The 24146-nt window shown below is 45.2% G+C and overlaps 4 protein-coding genes and 1 long non-coding RNA gene across 9 annotated transcripts; 1 reads left to right on the plus strand and 4 right to left on the minus strand.

Annotated features, from left to right (window-relative positions):
• Positions 1 to 2630: 2630 nt before the first annotated feature.
• Positions 2631 to 4029, minus strand: LOC133922893 (leucoanthocyanidin dioxygenase-like). Its single transcript, XM_062368422.1, has one exon. The coding sequence runs from the start codon at positions 3931 to 3933 to the stop codon at positions 2725 to 2727; it is 1209 nt and encodes a 402-aa protein (XP_062224406.1). The 5' UTR covers positions 3934 to 4029; the 3' UTR covers positions 2631 to 2724.
• Positions 4030 to 4866: 837 nt separating this feature from the next.
• On the minus strand, positions 4867 to 8420 carry LOC133922894 (FAM10 family protein At4g22670-like). The gene is made up of 11 exons (XM_062368423.1): positions 8150 to 8420; positions 8004 to 8052; positions 7505 to 7663; positions 7313 to 7400; positions 7130 to 7210; positions 6953 to 7017; positions 6623 to 6763; positions 6425 to 6541; positions 6090 to 6329; positions 5928 to 5985; positions 4867 to 5345 (listed from the first exon to the last, which is right to left on the minus strand). Exons 1-11 carry the CDS (start codon positions 8257 to 8259, stop codon positions 5248 to 5250), a joined length of 1206 nt encoding a protein of 401 aa, XP_062224407.1. The 5' UTR covers positions 8260 to 8420; the 3' UTR covers positions 4867 to 5247.
• A 1589-nt stretch (positions 8421 to 10009) lies between these two features.
• Positions 10010 to 14389, minus strand: LOC133922898 (uncharacterized). 3 transcript variants are annotated; one of them, XR_009910547.1, is made up of 7 exons: positions 14255 to 14372; positions 14099 to 14118; positions 13622 to 13686; positions 12782 to 12842; positions 12148 to 12240; positions 10681 to 11479; positions 10013 to 10583 (listed from the first exon to the last, which is right to left on the minus strand). It is a non-coding gene; the product is annotated as an uncharacterized LOC133922898 (long non-coding RNA). The 3 variants fall into 3 exon arrangements; XR_009910546.1 differs by having other exon boundaries at positions 10010 to 10583; positions 10681 to 12240; XR_009910548.1 differs by lacking the exon at positions 14099 to 14118 and having other exon boundaries at positions 10010 to 10583; positions 10681 to 12240; positions 14255 to 14389.
• LOC133922895 (protein disulfide isomerase-like 1-4) lies at positions 14388 to 20574 on the plus strand. 3 transcript variants are annotated; one of them, XR_009910544.1, is made up of 12 exons: positions 14388 to 15476; positions 16012 to 16177; positions 16320 to 16438; positions 16554 to 16634; positions 16804 to 16890; positions 17021 to 17095; positions 17578 to 17646; positions 17729 to 17809; positions 17882 to 18016; positions 19510 to 19566; positions 19911 to 20094; positions 20192 to 20329. XR_009910544.1 is itself a non-coding variant. In XM_062368424.1 (11 exons), exons 1-11 carry the CDS (start codon positions 14811 to 14813, stop codon positions 20369 to 20371), a joined length of 1716 nt encoding a protein of 571 aa, XP_062224408.1. In that variant the 5' UTR covers positions 14388 to 14810; the 3' UTR covers positions 20372 to 20574. The 3 variants fall into 3 exon arrangements, 1 of the variants encoding a protein (XP_062224408.1); XR_009910545.1 differs by having other exon boundaries at positions 19914 to 20094; XM_062368424.1 differs by lacking the exon at positions 19911 to 20094 and having other exon boundaries at positions 20192 to 20574.
• A 51-nt stretch (positions 20575 to 20625) lies between these two features.
• LOC133922896 (uncharacterized) lies at positions 20626 to 22865 on the minus strand. Its single transcript, XM_062368425.1, has 5 exons — positions 22564 to 22865; positions 22113 to 22469; positions 21403 to 22017; positions 21121 to 21291; positions 20626 to 21019 (listed from the first exon to the last, which is right to left on the minus strand). Exons 1-5 carry the CDS (start codon positions 22582 to 22584, stop codon positions 20795 to 20797), a joined length of 1389 nt encoding a protein of 462 aa, XP_062224409.1. The 5' UTR covers positions 22585 to 22865; the 3' UTR covers positions 20626 to 20794.
• Positions 22866 to 24146: the final 1281 nt, after the last annotated feature.

The raw sequence follows: 24146 nt of genomic DNA on the forward strand, positions 1-24146 counted from the left end.
ACGCGGGCAATGGAGACCGACGGTGAGGAGATTGCCTATGTCGGACTGTACAAGGGCAGATCCACAACAGTGAGCAGCCAATGAGCAGCATGAGTGACCAGGGAGCGACCTCACCGTTGTGGTGGATTTGCTGGTGCGGTGGAGCTCGGCCTAAGACTAGAGGTGGAGAAGAAGGCCCTAGGATCGACTTCTTTGGCGGGGAGGCGAGGACCTAGTGGCTATGACAGCACCAGGAACTCATGGCGCACCTTCCTACTACGGTTTCTTTGACAGGGTGTGGCCAAGGGTGGCAGCAACTCGAGCTCCTTCCCGTCGACCGCCGCTCTGCTCGGTTATGGAGCAAATGGGGAAAAATAACGACGGGAGAGAGGGAGAAGGAAGGGGCTAAGGTTTCGGTGCCGACCGACTTTGGTGAACCAGCAAATGGGGAAAAATGGTGGTGGCGAAACGGTGGCCGGCACGGTGCTCTCCAAAGGACCGATCGTCGCCACCGCCGTTCTTCGTTGTTGACCGACTCCGACCACGTCCATCTGCAGTAGAGCCCCCATCTGAGTTCATCTTTGTGCGTTGTAGCTTCCCGTGTAGCTCACCGGCCGCGCCAGCCACCGGTGAGAGCAAGGCAAGAGCCGCCATGGCCATGCTCTTGCTCTGTGCATCCGAAAAGTGGGCCCCACGAATTTGGTGAAAAGGATAACAAGTGGGTCCCACGAACAATAGAGCTAGCTGTCATATAACATGTCATATGATATGTGGGGCCAGTGCCACGTGTGATCCACACTATGTGAAAAAAGGCCATAAGCGACGGGTGATAACTATCATGGATGATGAGTCTCGCATCTGTCACCCTGAACGTGTCATTGATGACTAGTCATAAGTGACGGGTTACAACTTAACCCATCACTATTGAAGGTCATAAGTGACGGGTCATTACTGTGACCCGTCACTTATAAAAAGTCATAAGTGACAGGTCACAGTTATGACCTATCAATTATGACTGATTAACTTTTTTCGTGTTTTTCAGACACGAAAAAAGTCCAAAAAAAATATTTTTTTTCACCCGAGCCATCCCAACACAAGGGCTATCACCACTCGCCACGTGTCACTTGCTATTTTCACACTATTTTTATACTCTGTGTTCTGTAGGAATTGAACTTGTGACCTCCGCTCGCGCGTGTTGCCTCTTACCACCTCACCCTCACGTGCGTTCTAAAGGAAGCTGGAGGGCCAGCTGGTGTCAATCTTGAGCCAAACTGGCGCGAGAATCAGCATCCTTGGGCCAAGGGGACGTCATCGCAGTGTCAATTGGCCTAGAGAGGCACTTGTTCAGGTCGATAGCTTGGCGCTGCTTAGCGGGGGCAATGGAGATTGATGGTGAGGAGATCGCCTATGCCGGACTATACAAGGACGGATCCACAACAATGAGCAGCCAGAGAGCAGCATGAGCGTCCAGGGAGCGATCTCACTGTTGTGGCGGATTTACTAGCGCGGTGGAGCTCGGCCCAAGATCAGAGGTGGAGAAGAAGGCCCTGGGATTGGCTTCTTTGGCGGGGAGGCGAGGACCTAGTGGCTATGACAACACCAGGAACTCATGGTGCACCTTCCTGCTGCAGTTTCTTCGACGTGGTGTGGCAAGGATGGCAGCAGCTCGAGCTCCTTCCCGTCGACCACCGCTCTGCTCGGTTGTTGAGCAAATGGGGAAAAATGGCAGCGGGAGAGAGGGAGAAGGAAGGGGCTAAGGTTTCGGTGCCGACCGACTCCGGTGAACTAGCAAATGGGGAAAAATGGTGACGGAAGACCGTTGGCTGGCACAGTGCTTTCCGAAGGACCAAGCGCCACCGCCGCCATTCTTCGCCACCGACTGACTCCGGTCACGTCCATCTGTAGTAGAGCCCCCATCCGAGTTCACCTTCATGCGCTGTAGCTTCCCGTGCAGCTCACCGGCCACGCCGGCCACCGGTGAGCGAGGCCAGATCCACCATGGCCGTGCTCTTGCTCTGTGCGGCCGAAAAGTGCCCCCCCCCCGACTTCGGTGAAGAGGATGACAGGTGGGTCCCACAAACAGTAGAGCTAGCTGTCATATGACATGTGGGGCCACTGCCACGTGTGATCCACATCGGACAAAACCACCGTCCAAACCTACTTAGGGAGGAAAAACAAACAATTTTAATTGTTAAAGAAACCTGTGTAACTGGTTTTGCGGTTAAGGAGAGAAAAATAGACTCGAACAATAGTTGAGGGAGGTCAAAAGAATTTTTTCTTAAAGAGTCCCATGCCAATTCCTAGATAAACTAGCCGGCCAGAAATGGGCTACGGATCTCAGTCTCGGTTTTACTGCATTATTAATTGAGCCCGGCCGGCGCTGATGGGCTTTAGTGGCCTGGCCCATTTTTCTAATTTAATTCTTTTTTGGGGCCAGTAGCAAGGTTCCTTTTTTTTTCTTTTCTTCTCATCAGAAGAAAACAAGTTTCTTTTTTTTTTTTCACCAGGGTCCACGTTTAGCTGTCGCAAAGGAATGGGACCTTTACAAGATGAGCACTTAAATCTCGATGCCAATGGGACGGTAGATGGGAGAAAATCTCTCGGTGATAGTATATTTTAATTTGGGGTACAATGTGATGTACACACAAACATGATCAATTTTTATTTATTAGATGGATGCATGGATATATATAATTAGGGTCACGTTTGATTTTGTTCGATCATAGTTCAGTTGGCTGTCGCTGATCAACTGATCACTTGCAGATCTGCTTGGTCGTGCTCGTTTAGCTGATCTAGCTGCTGCTGCTGCTGCTTCTTGAAGAGCTTGCGGTCGAGGTGCTGCTTGAACGTGCGCGGCGTGAACATGGCGGGCTGGGCGTCGGTGACCAGCTCCGGCAGCGGCCGTAGCAGCACGGCGTCGGGTGGAGGCTCGCAGAAGACGACCCAGGAGACGCGCACCGCCTCGCGGTTGACGAGGCCGCGGTGCAGCACGCTGGTGTAGCGTCCGTTGCTGAGGATCTCCAGGGCATCGCCCACGTGCACGATCATGGTGCCCGGCTCCGAGCGCGCCGTCACCCACCGCCCGCCGTGGAGCACCTGCAGGCCCGGCACGCCGTTGTGAAGGATGAAGGAGAGCGCGCTGACGTCCGTGTGGGCCTCCACACCCACGGCCAGCTCCGGCTGCGGGCACCTCGGGTAGTAGTTGATCTTCATCTGCAGGAGGAGGCCCTCTGCTTCTTTCGCCGCTCCTGCTGCCTCTGCCTGGGTGAGCTCCTTTTCTAGCCTGTCCTCGTTCTGCAGGCCGAGCCCCAGCGAGAGGATGGCGAGCAGCCTGGACGCCACCTCCCGGACACGGTGGCCGAACTCGCGGGTGGCGGCGATGTAGTCGGGCGGGTGCGCGGGCCAGAGGGCGTGGTCGGCGAGGCTGTCGGGCAGGAGGAGGTGGAAGAGGTAGTCCTCCCACTCGCGCTGGCCGCTGGCGTTGGTGGCGAGGCGACTGCCGTAGCCCTGCAGGCGGCCGGCGGCAGGGTCGTTGGCGTAGGCCTCCTTGGCTTGGATGGGGAGGGCGAAGAAGGCGGTGCCCGCGGCGCGCAGGCGGTCCATCAGGACGGCGGGGATGCCGTGGCCGGCGATGTGCATGACGCCCCACTCGGCAGCCGCCGCGCGCACCGCCTCCACGCACTCCTGCTGCTGCTGCTTACTGGTGGTCATGACGAAGGGGGAGATGTCGACGACGGGGATCCGCGGTTCGTCATCCGCATGGGTGCGGGCGAGGTCGAAGGCGTCGCCGAGGCCGGCACGCTCGTGGGCGGGGCGGACGTACTCGGGCGGGATGGCGGAGAGGCCGCTGAGGCTGAGCGACTCCACGCGCGCCGGCGGCTGCTGCAGCATCGTCGACGACGACTCCATGGATGGATGGATGGATGGATGGACGGATGGATGGATGAGTAGCATGCATGTATATATATACACATGCAGAGATAGATCGTAGCTGATGGAGAGACACACAGCACTAGAGTACTAGAGCAGGTAGCATAGCATAGACTCTCCACTCCACCTAATGGAGTAGGTTGATGGAGTTTTTAGGTTGCAACAAACAACTCGCGCCCTTGCTGCTTTGACTGACCGCTGCTGGTTGGCGCGCACGTGCCTCACCGACCCACCCCAGCGACTGGTCGCTCTCGGTCTCTTGCCGGCCCATTCACACAGGATTGACATGGGCTACCATGTTGGGCTGCGAATCGTGAAAAAGTTCGTACTAGTACGGAGTATTTCCTTTACCAAGAAAAGAAAAGTATACTACTCTTTTATCTCTACGCGCTTACTGACATACATACATACATACATACATACATACATGAGTAGCTCAGCTCCTTGGTCATCAGAGTACGTACGTGGGTGGCGCACTGGGAGGAGGACCCCTGCTAGCTGCACCACGCCAACAGCTAGCAACCCTTGCTGCTAAGCTGGATGACGGCAAGGCCATGCGTGCCGGACACCTTTGACACGGAGCAAAGCTTCTTTACCAAAGGAAGGTAAAAAGATGGTCTTTGTTTTTAAATATTCAAAGCCATTGACAGCTCATACTCTCAAATTTATCTGACATTTTGGACCTCCATTTTATTCTAACCCCTCCTGCAAATTGTGACTGGCCATAAAATAAAAAGGTGGCCAAGATAGACAAGCACCCCTCATGCAGTTGGGCTTGGATCCATCTCATGTCATGTCTTTCAAACTGTGTTGGATGGCTGGCTGTTTTGATCAACAAAGAATTCTTTGAGCACAGCGAGCTTAACTACAAACACCCTCACCACCTCTTAGTGATCCTGCACATGAACATGCATGAACCATTTTCAACTTCAATGCATCAGAATTGCGCAGCATGCATACACAAACAAAACAACAATAATCTGCTTCCTTCATCAGCCGCCTTCTTTACCACCAGTACATAAAACAAGCCATAATTCAGCACATTTCAACAGACAGGTAGAAGAATGAAACATAACTGTCCTTAAGAGTCATACTATCTGCGAATCACCGTCGCATGTCTGGTACTCCTGTAGCAGGTAATAACAGAAGCGAGTATCCCCACGAATTAAAAACATCTTTCTGCATACATCCCTACCGTTTGATTGATGTCACTAGCTCAACGCACCTCCAGGTGCACAAAAAGAAACACCACCTACTGTCCTGTCCAACAAGCTTTTGCTACACACAAAACCTCATATTATCATCAATAAGCAACCTCACCACATAAGCTCACAACGTTCACTGGGACCCATTGAACTTCCCCATCATCTTTTCTATGATAGGGCCCACCTTAGGATTGGCCTGGTGCCTAGCGAAGCTGGCAGGATTGTTCATCACTGCAACCAATTAAAACACTGGGTGAAATGACTGAATGTGTTTAAATAGGAGTACAAGAATGTAACCTTGCAAATATGCATGTAGTTCTAGAACGAAGGAAAATCGCTGATTTTTAACTCGATTCTGTCTAAACATGCTTTGCTAGCCATATTTACTTGGGCTTGCATGGGAACTGTTATACTAGCATTTGGACCATGCAAACCACCATGAACTATCAAATATACCATCGATTCAACACACAAGTCGTTGTAGGGCACTAGTACTGTTCACGAGAAGGTAAAAACCAAATGTAACAGGCTATTCTGATAAGATCTTCTGAGAGCACTAACCCATAAGTCAAAACCAAACCCATCGTTGATTTGAACTAACATTACCCGCATGAGCACTCTCAATTCTGATTCCACAAAGCTATATGTGGTATATATAACATGACTCTTAAGGGGAATTGAATAACCAACCGGCACCTCAGCAGCAACAGAATCGACCAAGAAGATTGATTCTATTCGGATAACATAATAGACAGGAATCTGGAACTTGAAAAATAGCATCAATGCATCACAAGATTCGTGTTGGAAGCTTACCATCTTGAAGAGCCGCCATGACCTCTGGGTCACTGAATGCTGCCATCAGGTCAGGGTCCTGTTGAACAAAGCAATCAGAACATTGTAGAAGGGACGATCTTCCACTACAAAGCAGATGATAAGGAACAAAGCCGAGAAGGTAGCAAGCTCTTAAGTACTTACGTTCAGGATTTGACTCATATCGACATTACCAGGAACACCCCCGGGCATGGCACCCCCAGGGAAACCCCCAGGCATGGCACCCCCAGGAAAGCCACTGGGCATGGTACCCCCAGGAAAGCCACCAGGCATCCCTCCAGGGAAACCTCCACCAGGCATCCCTCCTGGGAAGCCCCTGGGAGATGCACCTCCTGATGAGCGACTTGATGATTGCTCCTTCCTCTTTGCCTTTTCATAAGCAGCCTGATAAAAAAATACACAAGGCACTACTTCACATACAACCATAAGCAGCACCCTTGAGAAGTAAATGCCTGGAGGCTTGTTTGAGTGTGAATTACCTGTGCCTCTGCCCTTCGACGAAGCCGATCACGCTCAGCTCTCTTTTCTTCCCTCTCTTTTCTCAGCCGCTCATACTTCCTGTGATGTTCCATTATCTTGTGTGCATTAGGTTCCACCTGCAAGATCACCAAATTCAAGATAATATGTGCTTGTAAGCTTGCCATGTAAATAGAGAACATATTTCTCAAAAAGTTCACCTTCTTGAGCACAGCATTGATCTCCTCATCATAATCCATGTTTGATGCTGTGTGCAGATCACGAGCAGCTGCCTCCCACTTGCCAAGCATGGCATAAGCCATTCCACGAGTTTTATAGCCTTTTGCAGAGTCTGGGTTAATCTGTGTGTGTGGGGGGGGGGGGGGGGGCACAAAATGACAGGTTAGGTACAAACGTCCAGTGTAATCTACAGGATTAATGCTTTCTTAATTTTCTAGGTTTCAATTCCACCTCTTGACAACTTCTAAGCACGTGTTACATAGCATTTTGCTTGAGAAGAAATGAAGTACAAGATGAGACAAACTTATCACCTCAAGAGCAGCATTTGCATCACGGATGGCAGCAACTGGTTTCTTCATTTTTATAAACACAGATGCTGGATGAACATATGAATTTCACAACACAATTAGTACTCGTCACATGAGTAATTTCATCATGCATAGGTGGTAAAATATGGTATTTATGGAGCATAAATGACTGCCAGTTACCTCTAGTACCATACATGATTGCCGAGAGCGGATTCAGCAGTATTGCGTTGGTAAGATGTTCAACAGCATCTTCGAGTTTACCTGTGATTACAACACAAGCAACGCCACAAATTGGAGAGGAGAATCAAACATAATCCAGATTGCGATAAGCAGAAAAGGATCGATGAGGTCAAACTAGAGTACCTTCTGACATTGCTTCCATAGCCTTGCCTTTTGCTTCTTGTGAGGCATCACGATTTTCCTCATTCACCTCGACTGAAGGATCTCCCATCTGCCACAGCGAAAACAGTGTCATGGACATTAACAGAAAGGCTCAGGCCATCATGGCCAGATGAGACTCGGAATTCCTAGACTCGAGAATTAATTAGTGGGTACCTTGTGCGGTGGGTCATCATGGTCAGATTGTACAATGTCTCCTTCAAGCTCAAGATCAGACTCCACTATCTCTTCATCGAGCTCATCTGGCTCGGTAGTGACATCCCTCATATCCAGATCTTCATCATCGTCATCGTCAATGTCATCCATGGGAGATCTCTGCATTGCATATTAATTAATTAATTAAGACGAAAGAGGGGTCCATGAACCCGGGTGCGCAAGAGAACAACATTGGAAGCAGCCATATGTGACTGGCACGGAGAAGGAAAGAAGAAAAAAAAATCAAGTAGAGCAAGCAAAAAATGTAAATCATTCATTCTGCACCCTAGTAATTTCACTTGAAGAGATGGTTTTGCAAAGAGGAACATCCCTAATATATGAGAGTTTTCTTTTATTTATTCTTAACAAGAGGCTGCAGAATGAAGGAAAAAAAAAAGAAGGGATCGGAGCAGGTATAAATTTACAGGCGGATGATGGAAGTTGGGAACGAAGCGGCTACCTTTGGTTTGTCGAAGGTGGAGGCGGCGGCGGGGATCTTGGCACCCAAGCTGCAACAAGGGCCAAGTCATACTCGCAATTCAGATCACAAGGGGGCGGCGGACAAAAGGAAAGGGGAAAAGGAAGAGGGAGAGGAAGGAATCTGACCTGTGGAGGTAGTCCCGGAAGAAGGCGAGGTTGGGGTCGGCGAGGAGGGAAGGGTCCTTGTTGCACGCCTCCACGAATTCCCGAAGCTCGCGGACCTTGGAGGCATCCATCGTCTCGTCGTCTTCCTCCTCCTGATTCTTTTGGTTCTTGGATTGGGGTTAGGGTTTTTGCTCTCAACTCGTCTCGCGCTGCTCTGCTCTGCTTTTGTTGGAGCCGTTCGGGATGGGATGGGATGGTCTGTTCTGCTCTCGTGCTAGACAGAACGTGCAGAATTACCTCTGAATTTTATATAAATTACTTATTTTTATGTATGTTGCTCCTAAAAATTCCGCTCTCATATTTCGTCTCTATTCTACACACCTATTTACCTACCCGTTATACGGCAAAAATCCAAAATTAGACAACATACGCGACCGTATTTACCAAAATAGACAACATGTCAGCGTATTTATAATTTTAGCATCCGTATTCGGCATACCGTGTGCCGAAAATGGCACTGTAGCACCGTATTCGGCACACGGTGTGCCGAAAATGGCACAGTAACAGCCGTGTGTTTGAATTTCGTTTTTCCTCTTTTTTTCAAAATTGTAGTCTTCTGTTACTCTAAAAATATTAAAACTTTTTTTTACATATTCCATAATCCATGTGCAACCCATTTTAATTGGATTCATCGAAAAATCCTTTGTATATTTAAAACTAAAATTCTCCAAAAAAGACTACTTTTATAACTTGTAATAATTGTTAGTGTCTCAAATAAATTCCAAACAATCTAGAAAAATTCACTAATATTCTTCTTATGTGATGTACTAATTTTTAAAATTATTTTCAGCCCTAGTTTATATAATAAAAAAGTGAGTTCCTTTTGTAATGCTTCATTTATATGCATTTTATCATTTCATGTCAGCGAAGTATTACAAAGGAACTCACTTTTTTATCATATAAATTAGAGCTAAAAATAATTTTAGAAATTAGTCCATCATATAAGAAGAATATTAGTGATTTTTTCTAGATTTTTTGGAATTTATTTGAGACACTAATAATTATTACAAGTTATAAAAGTAGTCTTTTTTTGGAGAATTTAAGTTTTAAATATACAAAGAAATTTTTCGTGAATCTAATTAAAATGGGTTGCACATGGATTATGGAACACGTAATTTTTTTTTAATATTTTTGGAGTAACAGAAGATCACCGTTTTGAAAAAGGAGAAAACTAAATTCAAACGCACTGCTGTTACTGTTCATACGCGGTACTGTTTATTTTCGGAGTATGGTGTGCCGAAAATGTCACTGTAGCCCATTTTTTGTACACCGTGTGTCAAAAACAGTGCTACAGTGCTATTTTCGGCACACCGTGTGTCGAATATGGGCTACCATATTCGACACACGGTGTGCCGAATACGGATGCTAAAATTGTAAATACGCTGATACGTTGTCTATTTCAGCAAATACGATCGCATATGTTGTCTAATTTTAGATTTTTGCCTACGTTATACACGTCAAACGCCTCGCGTATATGAATAGATCCAATGACTAAGTTGAGAAAAAAAAACACCACCCACCCACTGTCAGTGACTCACCCACACACGGTCGCGTCGCCAACTGACAGGTGGACCCAAAACGATGCCGCCGGTTGGATACTTACTTTCATATATATATATATATATGAGGAAGGTGCACACAAGAATACTTGTTGCAGCGTAGCGTGCAATCGATCAAAGGACAGGACTTTTTTGCTTCATGGTGCCAAGCTAGAAATCTTTTTTGGGGGCCTTGGTTGCACAAGCCGAAATTAGTGTTCAAACCTTCATCATAAACGTTTTTTTAAGCCTGCAAATAATACAATCATTGGAGACTAGCAGCCCACATATCTTATTCGAGATACAGGAGTTTCATAGGGACATTGTATTTGTATACTTCCCACAAAAGTCCTATGGAACTTTCTTGCTTAAATCCATGTAACAGATCAAACTAAACTCAGAAAATGTGGTAAACACTACAAATGACTCGTACCAACATGACGACAAATTGGTTCCGCATGAGCTAACTCATAACACATGGTTATGTTAGGTGACAACTGCTGAATCCGATTACCCATTCCAAAACCTTCAAAAGTTCAAATACATGCGAAGTAATTAGAGAAGGGCCAAGGGTGGGACTACTTACCTTCTTTTGTTTACCTACCTATATTTACCCCCAAATACAAATATACAATGCAATAAACAAGTGCCATCTGCAAATTTAGGGTTTACTTGCATATCCAGGACCGATCTCGCTTTGCAAGTCAATGAGAAGAATACACTGTGTAGAGCAGAATGCAGGAACAGAATCTCTAATGCTGCTTGGACTGGATTTTTTTTGTTTTGTTTTCCTATGCCTCTTCAGAAGATTCACCCAAAGGGACCTCAGTTTGTTCACTCGCTACAGCAGAATCCTACTGAAAAGAAAATAGTTAGATATACAGGCAAAGTAGATGCACAAGCTACCATTGTGCTGCACTGATGCAAAAAGGGGCACCAATCAGGAGACATTACGTGCATTTTATCCCAGTCCTTCAGTTTAGAACCAAGCATGTATGTGCCACGCAGAGGTGCTCACCATGGTTCGTCTTCATCTTCCCCGATTTGCTTAAAAAAAGGTAGATCAACTATCTCCAGGCGAATTAAAATTCAATTATATATACAAACATTGCTTAAAGTAGGTTTAAACATTCTGATGTTGCTCAGACAGCTATTCGCCTAAGAGTCACTACACATCACCTGACTTTTTAATTTGTGAAGGCAGAAATTTCGCCTGATATCTTTAATTGGTGCTAAAAAGATTAAGAAAACCCTAGGGTGCCATTTTTTTCCAATTCCCCTTGTTATTCTTGCCATGTGATGAGAGGTCTACATGTCAACTACAAATCTTTCAAAAATGTTTTTTTAAACACAAACCTTTGCAAATAAAACAATAGGACGAAAGTTTCTTAAACCAGAATTAATGCGACTTAGTGTAAAATGTACTTCAATAGTTTAATCTGAGGTTTTCTAAACCATGTGAACAACCACCTAGGGGTTAAGTGCAATGATATAAAAAGTTACACGGTAGGTGGTGAGGGTGGTGGGTACCACCTACCACCTAGGGAACCTAGGCAGCGGACTAGTGTAAAGGGGACATCAGGCATGTCGCCTTTGTCAAGGAGAGAAAAGGGAGGAGAGGAAGGAGGTGTTGGCGCAGGTCGTCATGGTGGCCATGGTCACTGCTGATCAGCCAACTCCTCTGATGGTTATAGTTGCCAGATATAGCCCACCTAGGCCCTCTAAGTCCACCAATCCGTCCAATTTGCTGACTCTGGCAAAAGAGCAACGGCCAAGCGGCCACCTTTTAGAACATTAATTAAGTGTAATTACTCTAATTACAATGTACTTGTCCAATCAATGGACTAGCAACTTAGCTAGCTTGATCAACAATCCAGCATTATAACTATGGGTTAAATAGCTTACTCACCCTTACGAGAGGTTGTCTAGCTATAAATTTTGCTGCTCAACATCTCTTGCATCTCTTAATGCATAATGGTAAAACCCTCATTGCCACAATCCCAAACTTTAACAAAGGGAAGTTATAATGGGTTGAGCTCCATGACACTACGTGCTCAGACTCACGTGCATAATGACGGTAGTGTGCTATGGATGTTGCTTGAAGTTTCATGCCAAGTTACAGTATGGAATTTTTTTGCACACAATTCCACCCATCAATCTATAAATGTAGTGATGGAAAGTAGTAACATGTTCCTGTCACAAGTTCATCAAATGACATGCTGTGCAGTTAGTCTGTTGATTTATTTAAGAACAGACATTGAAATTTTAGCCTGAAACAATGTTTGCCAAGAGAAAAATGCAGCGGATATGCGCCTGATGTGAACTAACTTGAATTTGAAGATAGAAAAAAATATATTAGCATCAGAAGCATGTAAACTAAATGGATCAATTCTTAGTAAAGAAAGAGTTAGTAGTCACTACCTTAGAGAAGTTAGAAGAGGCCTACCACTTTTGATCTTGATGAGATAATTTCTTCAGTTCCACAAGGAATATGTTTTCTTTCTTTTTCTAAAACTGTCAGGATTATCAGGAGATTGTTCAGAATATCCGGATATCATTGTAGAAAGGTTGGTGATTGTCAAAATGGAATGCATAAAAATAAACATGAGTACATGACATGTACAACAAAAGTGTAGTATAACGGTAAAATATCAAACAAATGCTGCTTATGCACAGCAATGGAAGGCAGCACCGCAGCAGATGCTGATGTGTTTGCACTTCTTAAGTGCTATGTTCTTAGGCACAATATCAAAAAAGTCTGCATCTGCATGTATTTATAGATCATATATCAAGGGTTCAAATTCAGAGCTGCCTTTCCCACCTTTAATTCAATGGTCCATCAATTGTTGTGGTTTTTATAAGGCTATAGATCATATATCAATAGGTCTAATTCAGAGCTGCCTCTCCCACCTTTTATTCAGTGGTCCATCAATTGTTGTGGTTGTTATAAGGCTAGGTAACAGAGTTCTACAGTCTACACTGCTAAGTACAATGCAGACTAGCCCGAATCTGAAATTTGAAGTTCCAGATAAGACCTAATTAGATAAGGACTTACCAAAATGCGGGACCAGCTCATCCAATTTAAGTCTCACAACTCAAAATCTTGAAAGATCCACCTGCACACGCTAATTGGAGCTTTGTAAGTGACGTATATTGAGCAAAATATCAGTTGATTGCTTTCAAGCTGGACTAAACTAGCTACCACATCACAAACTAATATGGCTTGACCGCTTGACATGCTTACATGCTGATGCTCATCTGTCTGGTACGATGTCTATCCAGAAAGTAGAGAACAAAACTGCAGAAGCAATCCAGGGCTCCAGGCCCACGATTCTACCAGTTCTACAGAATTTACCAGTAACTAAATTCACTCTCTAGCAAGTGTTTGGACAGGCACTTTACATATTGGACATTGGGCTCCTCCGATTAAAAACACTAGAGAATTGATGAAGATAACCATAATACAACAACATTAACTACATGGTGTTTCTTACAATGAAAAGTGTGTATGGGTTTACTGTTATCTCTTTAGAAGCTTTTTCCTATATCAATGAGCACAAACATGCTGGAAATAGGCACTGAAAACCATAATATAATCTGTCCACAGTGCTTCTAATAAGCACTGTTTTATCCACTACTTTCGAAAAGGATCTTTTCCACTACTCTGTTTTTTGTAAATAATTTCCCCCCAAATAAACGTCCATCAGAAGGGAAGTAAGGAACCCACTATAGCTTTCAACAAATAAATTGTTTCCTAGATGGCCCAAACCAATTTGAGTTTTAGCAGATGTGGAATAGAACAATGACCAAAATAATTCACAGCAGAATCCAAAACTAGCAGAGGATGAATATCTACAGCATACTAATTACTAGCACAAAAAGGTGAAAGACACACCTTTGGCGTTTTTACTTCTTGCTGGGTTCATTCAAACCTTTCCGAGGATTCTGTGCTTTGCTCAACTGTAAAGAAAAACCAAATTTCAATAACTACCAGTGCATAAAAAATTCAAAAGCATGTGAATCATTGTTCGCTGTCAATTAGTAGGTAGGTAAAGTTGTTTTTTTTTTTGCGCATTGAACCATGCAATTCTCTTTGTTGAATAAACATGGACAACCGAATTAAGCATGCATGAGCTCATAAAATGATGTGCTTCAGAAAGAAATAAAGAGTGGTCACCAACAGCTTTCTCTGTCCTAAGACTTGGAATACAACCCATTATCATATAATGGATGAATGCCCAAAACAATTAAGGAAGCAGCAAAAAAGCTTTGGGTGGAGCAAATGGCAGCTCAGCTCACTGCAGTAAAGAGAAGTAGCGTGCCAAGATGTATTACATCAGCTTTGGGATCGAGATAAGCTTAGTGTGCTTACCGCATTGAACAGCCTGGCAACTGAATCGCCAGCAGCCGGATAATTCATGAAAAAGATATCAGAGGGAAGGCATGCAATTAGTCAACAACGCATTGATTTTGATGAACAATAAAATCAGAGATATGCAAAATGGCATGGTATTAAACAGAACATTACCCCCCTTGCGTTGCAACCTTGATGAGCTCGTTCTCTTTGTTGTCTATGTGGTTTTTGGGTATGACATGACCCTTCTCTGCTGCCTACCTTGATGAGCTTCTTCTACTTCTTGCGCTTGTTGGGGTTTGGGACGGCGGCGGACGGAGGAACTGATAGAGCTTGAGGGGCTGCGGCCACGAATGGTAGCGTTAGGGTTTGCTTGGATTTAGGGCTCGGCCGCCTCCTCCAGTTTCGAGGGATGGGAGGACGCCGTGGAGGAAGGTGGCGGAGTGAGGTCAGGGGCCATAGTGGAGCCGAGCGGGTGGGCTGGGCACCATTCACGCGTTCCTTCCTTCGCTTGCTCACACTTGGCTCGCCTCGGCCCGGCCGTGCCTTTTTCTAACAGACTCCGTCGGCACCGCACAGGCACAGGGAAGTCATGAGCTGACACGCCGGAGAGAGAAGAGCAGCAGCGGAGTGTGGACTACTCTACTCCCTAATAAATCTAGCGCTCTGCCTGGATCTCCGTATCGGTCGGGGATTCATCACGGCAGCGGAGGGAGAGAGGAGATCAGCCATGCCCCCTCGATCTCTCGCCGTCTTCGTTGTCGTCCTCCTCCTCGCCGCCCTCTCCGCCAGCGCCGCCACCAACAGAAAGAAGGATCAGGAGGACGACCTCCAGTACCTCATCGACAACGCCGATGACATCCCCGCCAACGACCCCGACGGATGGCTCCAAGAGGGCTCCCCCGACGACGACCTCCTCTTCGAGGACCACTCTGAGTCTGAGCCAGAAGACGACCACCACCAGCAGATCGACGAGACCCACGTCGTGGTCCTCACCGCCTCCAACTTCTCCACCTTCCTCGCAGCCCGCCGCCACGTCATGGTCGAGTTCTACGCCCCATGGTGCGGCCACTGCCAGGCGCTCGCCCCGGACTACGCCGCCGCCGCAGCCCACTTCGCCGCCCACCACCAGAACGACGTCGCCCTCGCCAAGGTCGACGCCACCGAGGACACCGACCTCGCCCAGAAGTACGACGTCCAGGGCTTCCCCACCATCCTCTTCTTCATCGACGGCGTCCCCAGGGACTACACCGGCGCAAGGACTAAGGACGCCATCGTCGCCTGGATCAACAAGAAGCTCGGCCCCGGGGTGCACAACATCACCACCGTCGACGACGCCGAGAGGATACTCACTGGGGATGAAAAGGCCGTCCTTGCCTTCCTCGACTCCCTATCCGTACGAACTGAACCTACCCCTCTTCTTTCTCTTCGCACCCGATTCTCTTGTCCAGTAATGCTGTTGCACATATCACTCTGCTCAATTGAAATCCACCAAATGGTACTGTTTTGTGCGGAATTCGTACAGTTTGGCAGGCAGTAAGCATGAACCTCATAGCTCATTTCAGATTTCGAACAGACCCACCGGCCACCACCACCACCAAAAAAAATCCTTTTTATCCTTGCATATCATGCTAATCTTCAGTTTAACAGTGTCGATATAGTACATCTCAAACCTGAAAGGCATCACTGCTATTTTTCTCAGAGGAAGGAACACACCCAGCTGTTCTTATACTAGTTTTTGATAAAGAAGCATCGATGGCTACAAGTTAGGATCTGCATGATCTATCTCCATGTGTCTAGGACCAATGGTGATGGTTGAAGATGATTCGAAAGAACAAAAAGGAGTTATAGATAGTTAAAATCGGATGAACTTGTATGTTTAGACCTTGGATGCTACTTTGATTCTGCTTTCATCTTCTCAAATCCTGTAGGGCGCTCACAGTGATGAGCTTGCTGCTGCTTCAAGGCTGGAAGATAGTGTCAGCTTTTACCAGACTTCAAGTCCTGATGTTGCTAAGCTTTTCCACATTGACCCAGCAGCAAAGCGCCCATCCTTAGTATTGCTGAAGAAAGAGGAGGAGAAGTTGACCTTCTATGGTAGGTATCTTCATCTATAAGTTACTCTAGCTTTCAGTAGGAGCCTTCTCCTCTATTTTCTTTTTCTGCTGTTTTTTTTAAGCAAAATTCTTATGCTGGTATTGGCTGTTAAGTTGTATGTAATGCAATGTGTATCATGCAGATGGGGAGTTCAAAGCATCCGTCATTGCTGATTTTGTGTCTGCAAACAAGCTTCCTTTGGTTATCGCACTTACACAGGAAACTGCCCCTTCTATTTTTGATAACCCAATCAAGAAGCAGGCATGTCATCTTGTCTACCATGTGATTCTTTTTCTGCATTTTCTCACATTATCTGTCCATGTATTGTTCCCTTACTGAGCTGCTTTGTCTTTGTCTCTATTTTTTTTAAAGTCAGATTTTACTATTTGCTGTTGCAAACGAGTCTTCAAAATTTCTTCCCATCTTTAAGGAAGCAGCAAAATCATTCAAAGGAAAGGTAGTTCTTTATATTGACCCATTGGATGCTTGATGTACTTCTTTCCTTGTCTTGTTTTATGTGCTATATTCAAATTTACATCCAATTCACTAGCTATTTTCCTTTTAGTTTTTTAGATTTCTTGGTGTCTTTTACTAACCGCTGATGAGGTGTGTTGAATCGTGTGTAGCTTTTATTTGTCTCCGTGGAGCGAAATAATGAGGAAGTTGGCGAACCAGTTGCCAACTACTTCGGTATTACTGGACAAGAGACCACAGTAATGCCTTGTGTTTTTCGTCATCTTTGTTTTACCATTGGTTTCTGGCATAGAAATAGTACCCATCACTGACTTTAATTTCATTTCTTTGTGATATCATTTTGTAACTTCCTATGCTATGGCTCTGCAGGTTCTTGCATACACTGGGAATGAGGATGCCAGAAAATTTTTCCTTGATGGTGAGATGTCACTGGACATCATTAAGGTAATTGCTGAAACATGCCCAAACATTATGCACCTTATTACAAGGAAAAATTGGTAAGAGTGTGGTCAACGGTTTACAAGAGAATGGTCGTTATGTTACTTGTTTGAAGCTGACTTGCGTGTTTTGCTAACCGTTACTTGACTTTAATTGTGCTTTCGATCCATGTGTTTTTTCTGTAATATTGTATTATATATAACTTGAAAAGCTTGCATGTCTTTGTGCATTATCAGTTAATTAATATGCGAATTTTCTCATAAACAGATTGTAGTGTGCTTCTTTTCTCAAAATTAGCACTTTGCACTTTGTTGTAGAAGATATTTTTGAAAAATCAGTATACTGACCTCATTTTCAGTATTTTTCCATTGTTTATGGGAAGTTCTGCTAGTGCTAGGGAGGAGGGACTTGGGAATCAGCTGTATTTATTGAAGAAAATTTTGTTTCCTCATCTATTTAATATCTTTAATTTTTTGGCCCTTACACAGAAATTTGCTGAAGATTTCTTGGAGGATAAGCTCACACCATTCTACAAGTCTGAACCAGTACCTGAATCTGTGAGTCTCGAGAATTATCTGATATCCCCTTTTTTCAGTCATTATACTTCGCTGAGACATTCTGCATTGTGTTCCCATACAGAATGATAGGGATGTCAAAATTGTTGTTGGGAAAAATCTAGATCTAATAGTTTTGGATGAATCTAAAGATGTCCTTCTGGAGGTATGTCTTACCAGATTTCTGAGAAAACAGAACTTATATGTTGTCCTTAGCAACATGTCATTTTGGCTGCAGATATATGCACCGTGGTGTGGTCATTGTCAGGCACTGGAGCCTACTTACAACAAACTAGCCAAGCATCTCCGTGGCATCGACTCCCTTGTAATAGCCAAAATGGATGGCACTACCAATGAGCATCCGCGCGCCAAGGTCTGTATTGCTGCCTTTGATGGTTGGTTTTGGTCAAACTTCAGTTTTCTTTAAACTGGTTATTACTTCCCTCTGTTCTTTTTTGGCTTTTTTTTTTACTTTTTATGGTGCGATATGTGACTTTGACCTTAACTTTTTTGTAACTTTATGTCACTAGGATTTAGAAAAACTGCAATATTACTGCACCGGTTCTAAAACATAAGAACAGCGGGAACACTCAGTCTAGGAGGCACTGCAGTGTCTGAACTTTGTCGTGCTGTGCCATCAGTAGTCATAAAACCTGCGCGTGTACGATTTGAACCATCAGGAGTTGTTAGGGCCTGTTTGGTTGCTCGCATGCCCTCAGCCTGACTGTATGAGTCATACAGGCTGAGTTGAGATAGGCTGGGGAGATGCAGTAGGGTCTGTTTGGTTGATTGCATGTATTCAGTCTGGTTGAGAAGAGATTGTGTTTGGTTGTCTGCATGAGTATATGTTGTATTACAAAGGAACTCACTTTTTTATCAAATGACCTAGGTTGAAAATATTTTTATAAATTAGTACATCACCGGATAAGAATATTAGTGAATTTTTTATGATTTTTAGAGAATTTTAATTAAATATTGACTTAGGTTTTTTAGATCAAACTAATTAAAATGGGTTGTTAGTGACCTCTAATTTGCTCACGAAAACATTTAGAATTTTTAGACCTCTAAATAAAATCGAAAGTTAAATAAAAAAATTTGTACGCACAGTGTTTTTGCATCTCCCCAGCCAGGCCCAATGGAAACGGCCGATTCCAGCGTTTCCCCAAGCCTGGCTGGGCGGATGCAGCTGCATGGGCGGGTGCAGGCCTCGAGCGTTGATCCAGGCATCCAAACGAACGTCTCCGTGAGCGTACTGCATTGGCGGATGCATGCACGAGCTGAGCCACCCATCTAAACACGTCCTTAGACATGTGAAAGTTACATTTACCTTTGTTTTTTGCTCAAAGTTGCACTGTCTTATGATGCACGAAAAAATATGGATCTGTTCTTGGTCTGCTGCTGCATGCATGTCAAAGTGTATTTATTTCCCACCTTTGTAGCATGCCCCACAGTGTCATGGTATGATATGCGAATCATTGCTTCAGTACTTTGGTAACTTACAAGCAATGCCTGGGGAAGCTGTTGCCCTTTTATTTTTTTGACGGAAAAAAGCTCCTGTGATGATAAGAAAAGTTCTTGCCCTTTGATTTTTTTTATTCAATGCTTGTGAGAGAAACCCATGGTACTTTGACACTAAGGATTATGACCTGTGATGCAGCGTACCTGTTTCGCTTTCCCCTCTATACATGCTGAAGCTTTAAGCGTGGCTCTTATTGTGGACATAATTTGCTATATTTTCCTTAAGTTGTCTTCTTGAATTTCAATGGATGGGCAATATAATTAACTGTATGCCCAAACGCATATGTTCAATTTTACTACCATACAAACTTTGCACGATACAGAATTGACACTTGCTTCCTGTTACAGCCCGACGGATTCCCCACGATTCTCTTCTATCCAGCAGGGAAGAAAAGCTTTGAGCCTGTAAGTGCTTAACTCTATTGTTTCATTTGTTGCTGGGTGGTATTTGTTAGGCATTGATCACATTATTCTCAGTAGCACTATATTTGTGTTTCATTGGGATTGTCTCCAAACTGCTTATACTCAGCTAGAACTGAAACGCCTGTCTTAGGTTCAGTATGAAGTTGGCTCCTCGCTAAAAAGATTCCTACATTGACTGCACTGCGTACCTATAAACATTTCATCATTTGTCTTAGAGTTAAGCATTATTTACTCCCTACAGTATTTTTTTTATTTATGGAACACGCCCTACAATATTCACTCTCCGAAGTCCACATCGGTTCACTATTTTGTGATTTGAGGAATAGCAGGTACAGTAGATAACCAGTGTAAGATAAAAGGAGGAGCTGGAAATGGGCACAAAGCGCCAAGGGCTTTGGGTTTGCTCGCCATAGTCAATAAAAGAGTTTAAGTGTTTCTCTCGTAGGCTCTAGCTTCTCTGATAAGCCCAGTTTATGAGGTTTCTGGAGAAGCTCAGCTCTCCTGAACCAGGTGTTAATGGACCCCAGTCAGCCAATGTATTGTTTTGCGACTCCTAACATATGAACATTGATTGATTCATTTGTTGGTTTGTTTGCTAACCTTTCAGATCACTTTTGAGGGGGACCGGACCGTGGTAGAGATGTACAAATTCATCAAGAAGCATGCTAGTGTCCCTTTCAAGTTGAAGCGCCAAGACTCATCAACGACGAAAACTGGGAGCACTCAGAGCCCAACTTGGGCCGAGGGTGAGAAGAGCTCTGGTACAAACCTGAAGGACGAACTGTAGGGCATTAAAGGATCAAACAACTCAGTGCTGGCTGCTAGTTCTGAGGTGGATCTTCCTTCGCAATCTTTCTTTTCTGGAGGAGGGAGGAGGAGAAAGCAATGCTAGTAGTTGGTCAAGTAGAGTGAGAGGAGTTGGGGATGAGTCAGATTGGAACAGGTCGGGATATAATAATCGAATAAATAAAAAACAAATCCTTTCCTTTCTATGCTTGTTTTGCATCAATTGCTTTCCTTTCAGTTTTGGAGAAAAATGGATTCGGTGCTCACTGTCTCATATTTCTATTTATACCATAGAAAGGAAAAATGGGCCATTCATACAACGAGGTTCCAAAAAACAAAGGAATGGGATATATACAATCAAACCGAGCTGGAGTGAACTAGAATGAACTGAACTGAAGATGGTTGGATGATAGAATGCAGCGAGCTACGGCGGAGGCAGAGCGATCTCAAGGTCTGCCGCTGGGGGCTCCCTGGGACCACGGCCACGGCCTTCTTCTAATTCTTCTTCTCCGGTTGTGGTTGTGGTCGGCGACGCCACACGCCTGGCCCTCCATCTGAGAATCTGGAGGAGGACGGAGTTGGCGCAGATGGAGACGCTGAAGCCAGCAAAGGTGGACAGGATGATAGCGATCACCGCTTGCATGCGCACCTGGTTCAGTGGATATACAGCAACTGTGTCAGATTGATTATGCCAATGCATGCGACGGCTGATTCAGCAAGGGTAGAAAAAAGAAAGATCTGCTCCCTTACGTATCTGTAGAAAAGGTTGGTGAAGAGTACAATGAAGAGGAACTGCACCGCAGAGTAGATCCACACATATCTCCTTGACACCATCTTGGTTGTGGTTAGAGAGGAGAAGAGGCCGAGGACGCAGGCGAAGGGCAATGAGATGGCCAGAGCAGCTGTGCCATGGTCGCCTACCTGCAATTCATTTCGGAGTTCATTCATAGGGCTAATTTGGTATAGTAGTTACTTGAAAAACTCAACAGCATGCAATATATAGCCAGGTAGAGACAGAGTGCAGCAAGCAACCAGCAGCTGTTCCAGGAAGCAGAAGTATGCGAGCATGCTGATGATCACGAGGATTGGAGTGCCGTGCCACACTCTGTATCGACGGCTGCTGCTGCTGGTCGAGTCAGCTTGCTGCTGCTGCTGAGTAGCCTGAGCCACCGCCGCCTGAGGAGTAGACGGATGATGGTCATGGAGGCGGCGCAGGGTGACGGGGAGGTTGAGCACCTCCTGGCTGCAGACGTCGCAGGTGCCGTTGCCCTTGATGCTGAACCACTTGATGGCGCAGTCCCTGTGCGCCAGGGCCAGCTCGCCCTTGCAGCAGCACTCCAGCTTCAGCGCCGCCTCCTCCGACAGCGCCACCATGCAGATCCGGCACACCGCCTCCTCCGCCGCGATGTCTTCTGCTGCTGATGCTTCGTTGCCGGCGCCTGTCTCTTCTGGATCAAGTGATTCTACTCTGAGCCGGAACACTCCAGCAGGGCCGGGGCCGGGGCCAAGGGCAAGGGCAAGGGAGCTGGAGTCCGCCACTCTCCTCAGCCCTGCTTTGGTGTTGAATCGCCTCACGCTCGTAGGCACCGACTGGGAACGGCATATCCGCTTCAGCTTCTCCTCCTCCCCGTTCTTCTTCCTTTGATTCTTGTTAAGCGAATCAAGGGATTGGTTAGCGGAGGGAGTGCAAAGGTTACACACACTCTTGAAAAAGAAAAACAGTTGGATCGGTCGGTGCTTACTAGAGTTGCACTTGGATCAATGTAATCCAAGGTGGACAACGATGACGGCGCCCTGGGCATCCTGAAGCTGAAGAGCTTGGAGAAGGACATCGACCGGATGCCGCCGGATGCCGATGTCTCTTCTTCGTCGGCTTGAGATTGAGCAACAGGAGCAGTGGTCGTTGTTGATCTAAGGCTGCGTGCTGGCAAAAGGCAGCTCGTCACCGACAGCGGTCGCTTCTTTGTGGAGGAAGACTCGTCTTGGTCCTCTGCAGATAATGTGCCGCCATGTTCGATTGGAAGGCCTCCGTGTGCGCCATGTTCTTCATCTTCTTCCATCGACAAGCTAGCTGCATAGCTGCCAACAGTGTCTTCCTCCTGCACACACAATGGATCAAATTAATCAAAGCCCAAACACGGACTGTCTTTGGGAAAGAAGAAAGTCGATCGATGAACAGAGCAGGCAGCTCACCTGTGGTCTGTGATGAGCCATGGCAACCTGCAGACTGCAGACACCTCTGGTCTGCGAACAAGTAACTTGTGCTGCCGCTGGCAGCTGCTTCTTTTCTGCTTTTTCCACGGTTGGTTAACTGTGGTGTGTCATGCATTGCATTGCTAGCAGCGATAGCAATGAAGCAGCGGATAAAGACGGATGAGACTCTGATCAGTGGAGTAATAATAAGGAAAGCTGATTGGGGTGGGGTGAGGTGAGGTGAGGTGGGAAACGGAGAAACAAAGATCATTGCCCATCGGTTGGTGGGCCGGACGGACTTGCTTGAGAGAGAGAGAGAGAGAGAGAGAGAGAGAGAGAGAGAGAGAGAGAGAGAGAGAGAGAGAGAGCGATCGGGTGAGAGCGCGCGCCGGTGTCTCTGTCCATTGTTGAGATGATAAACTAGCTAATTGCAACTACCATCTCGCAGTGCAGTGCAGTACAATACAGTCCTTAATTGTTGCAAATGCATGACCCGTCACCCAATTTCTGCCTTGGGAAATACCGAGGAAAAAAAGAATAAACGCTAGTGTTTGGTTATCATTTTCTGTCTACTATTTAAAATGCTCTTGCGGTGACAGACACATTTGTCACACTACTCCTCCCTTCTCCAATCCCAGATTAACATGTTATAATTTAAGAATCCAAGATAAGTTGTTCCAGTTTACTCTCCCCAAATTAAGTCCAAACTCTCTCAATGGTGGTACATGGTTGAGATTTTAATACTTTGCACTCTGCTTTCTTCTTTTGCTTTCTTATTAGGATAAATTTCTCTTATGTCACTGAAACTTTTGGTATTGCCATAACATTGAGACATTAATGGCATATAAGGGAACTATAAAAATTTGTAGTAGCATAGGAGGAATTCTCTCTTCTTATTAAATATTCTTTTTTTTTTCACTTCTTCTGAGACGACGTTCCCAAAAAAGAAAAAGAAAAACTTCTCCTGAGATGATTCTTGAAGAAATTCATACGAAATATCTATGCAATGTGAATAGGAAGATGCAGCCAAAGATGTCGGAAATAAGTCACTGCCACGGAAATGGATTGGCTGACAAACGCAAGCCATTTCGATTGCTAGGTTTTGCCAATACTCGCTAGCCAAATATCTTTCTTTTTTATTTTTTTGACATGCACTAGCCAAATATCTTGCTGGTTTGCAATGGACGAAGGTAGGAAGGCAGAGTTACATCAGGAAGAAGCCAATATCTGCTGTCCTCACAATCATGCGTAAGAAGCTAAGTTTCCTGATAGTATTAATTAGCGTTGATCTTTTTCCTGCAGTACTAGTAGTGCTTTGGAGTCACCTTGCTGTTGCTTCGCTGCTACTACCTGTTTTTGAACTTGTCCACATGGTGTCCAATATATACATTTTAACATTATTTTTATAATTATTTCTTTGTGAAATCTATTAAATATATAGTCATATGAAAGTATTTTCATAGCGAATCCACACATATCATTTGCATATATTGAATCCTAGGAATTTTATATGTATTAATTGTCAAAGTTTTTAAATTTTAATTGTATGTATTATAAAACATCTAATATATTTGCTCTATGCT

This window comes from Phragmites australis, chromosome 6, assembly GCF_958298935.1.
Source record: "Phragmites australis chromosome 6, lpPhrAust1.1, whole genome shotgun sequence".
Taxonomy (NCBI): Eukaryota; Viridiplantae; Streptophyta; class Magnoliopsida; order Poales; family Poaceae; genus Phragmites; species Phragmites australis.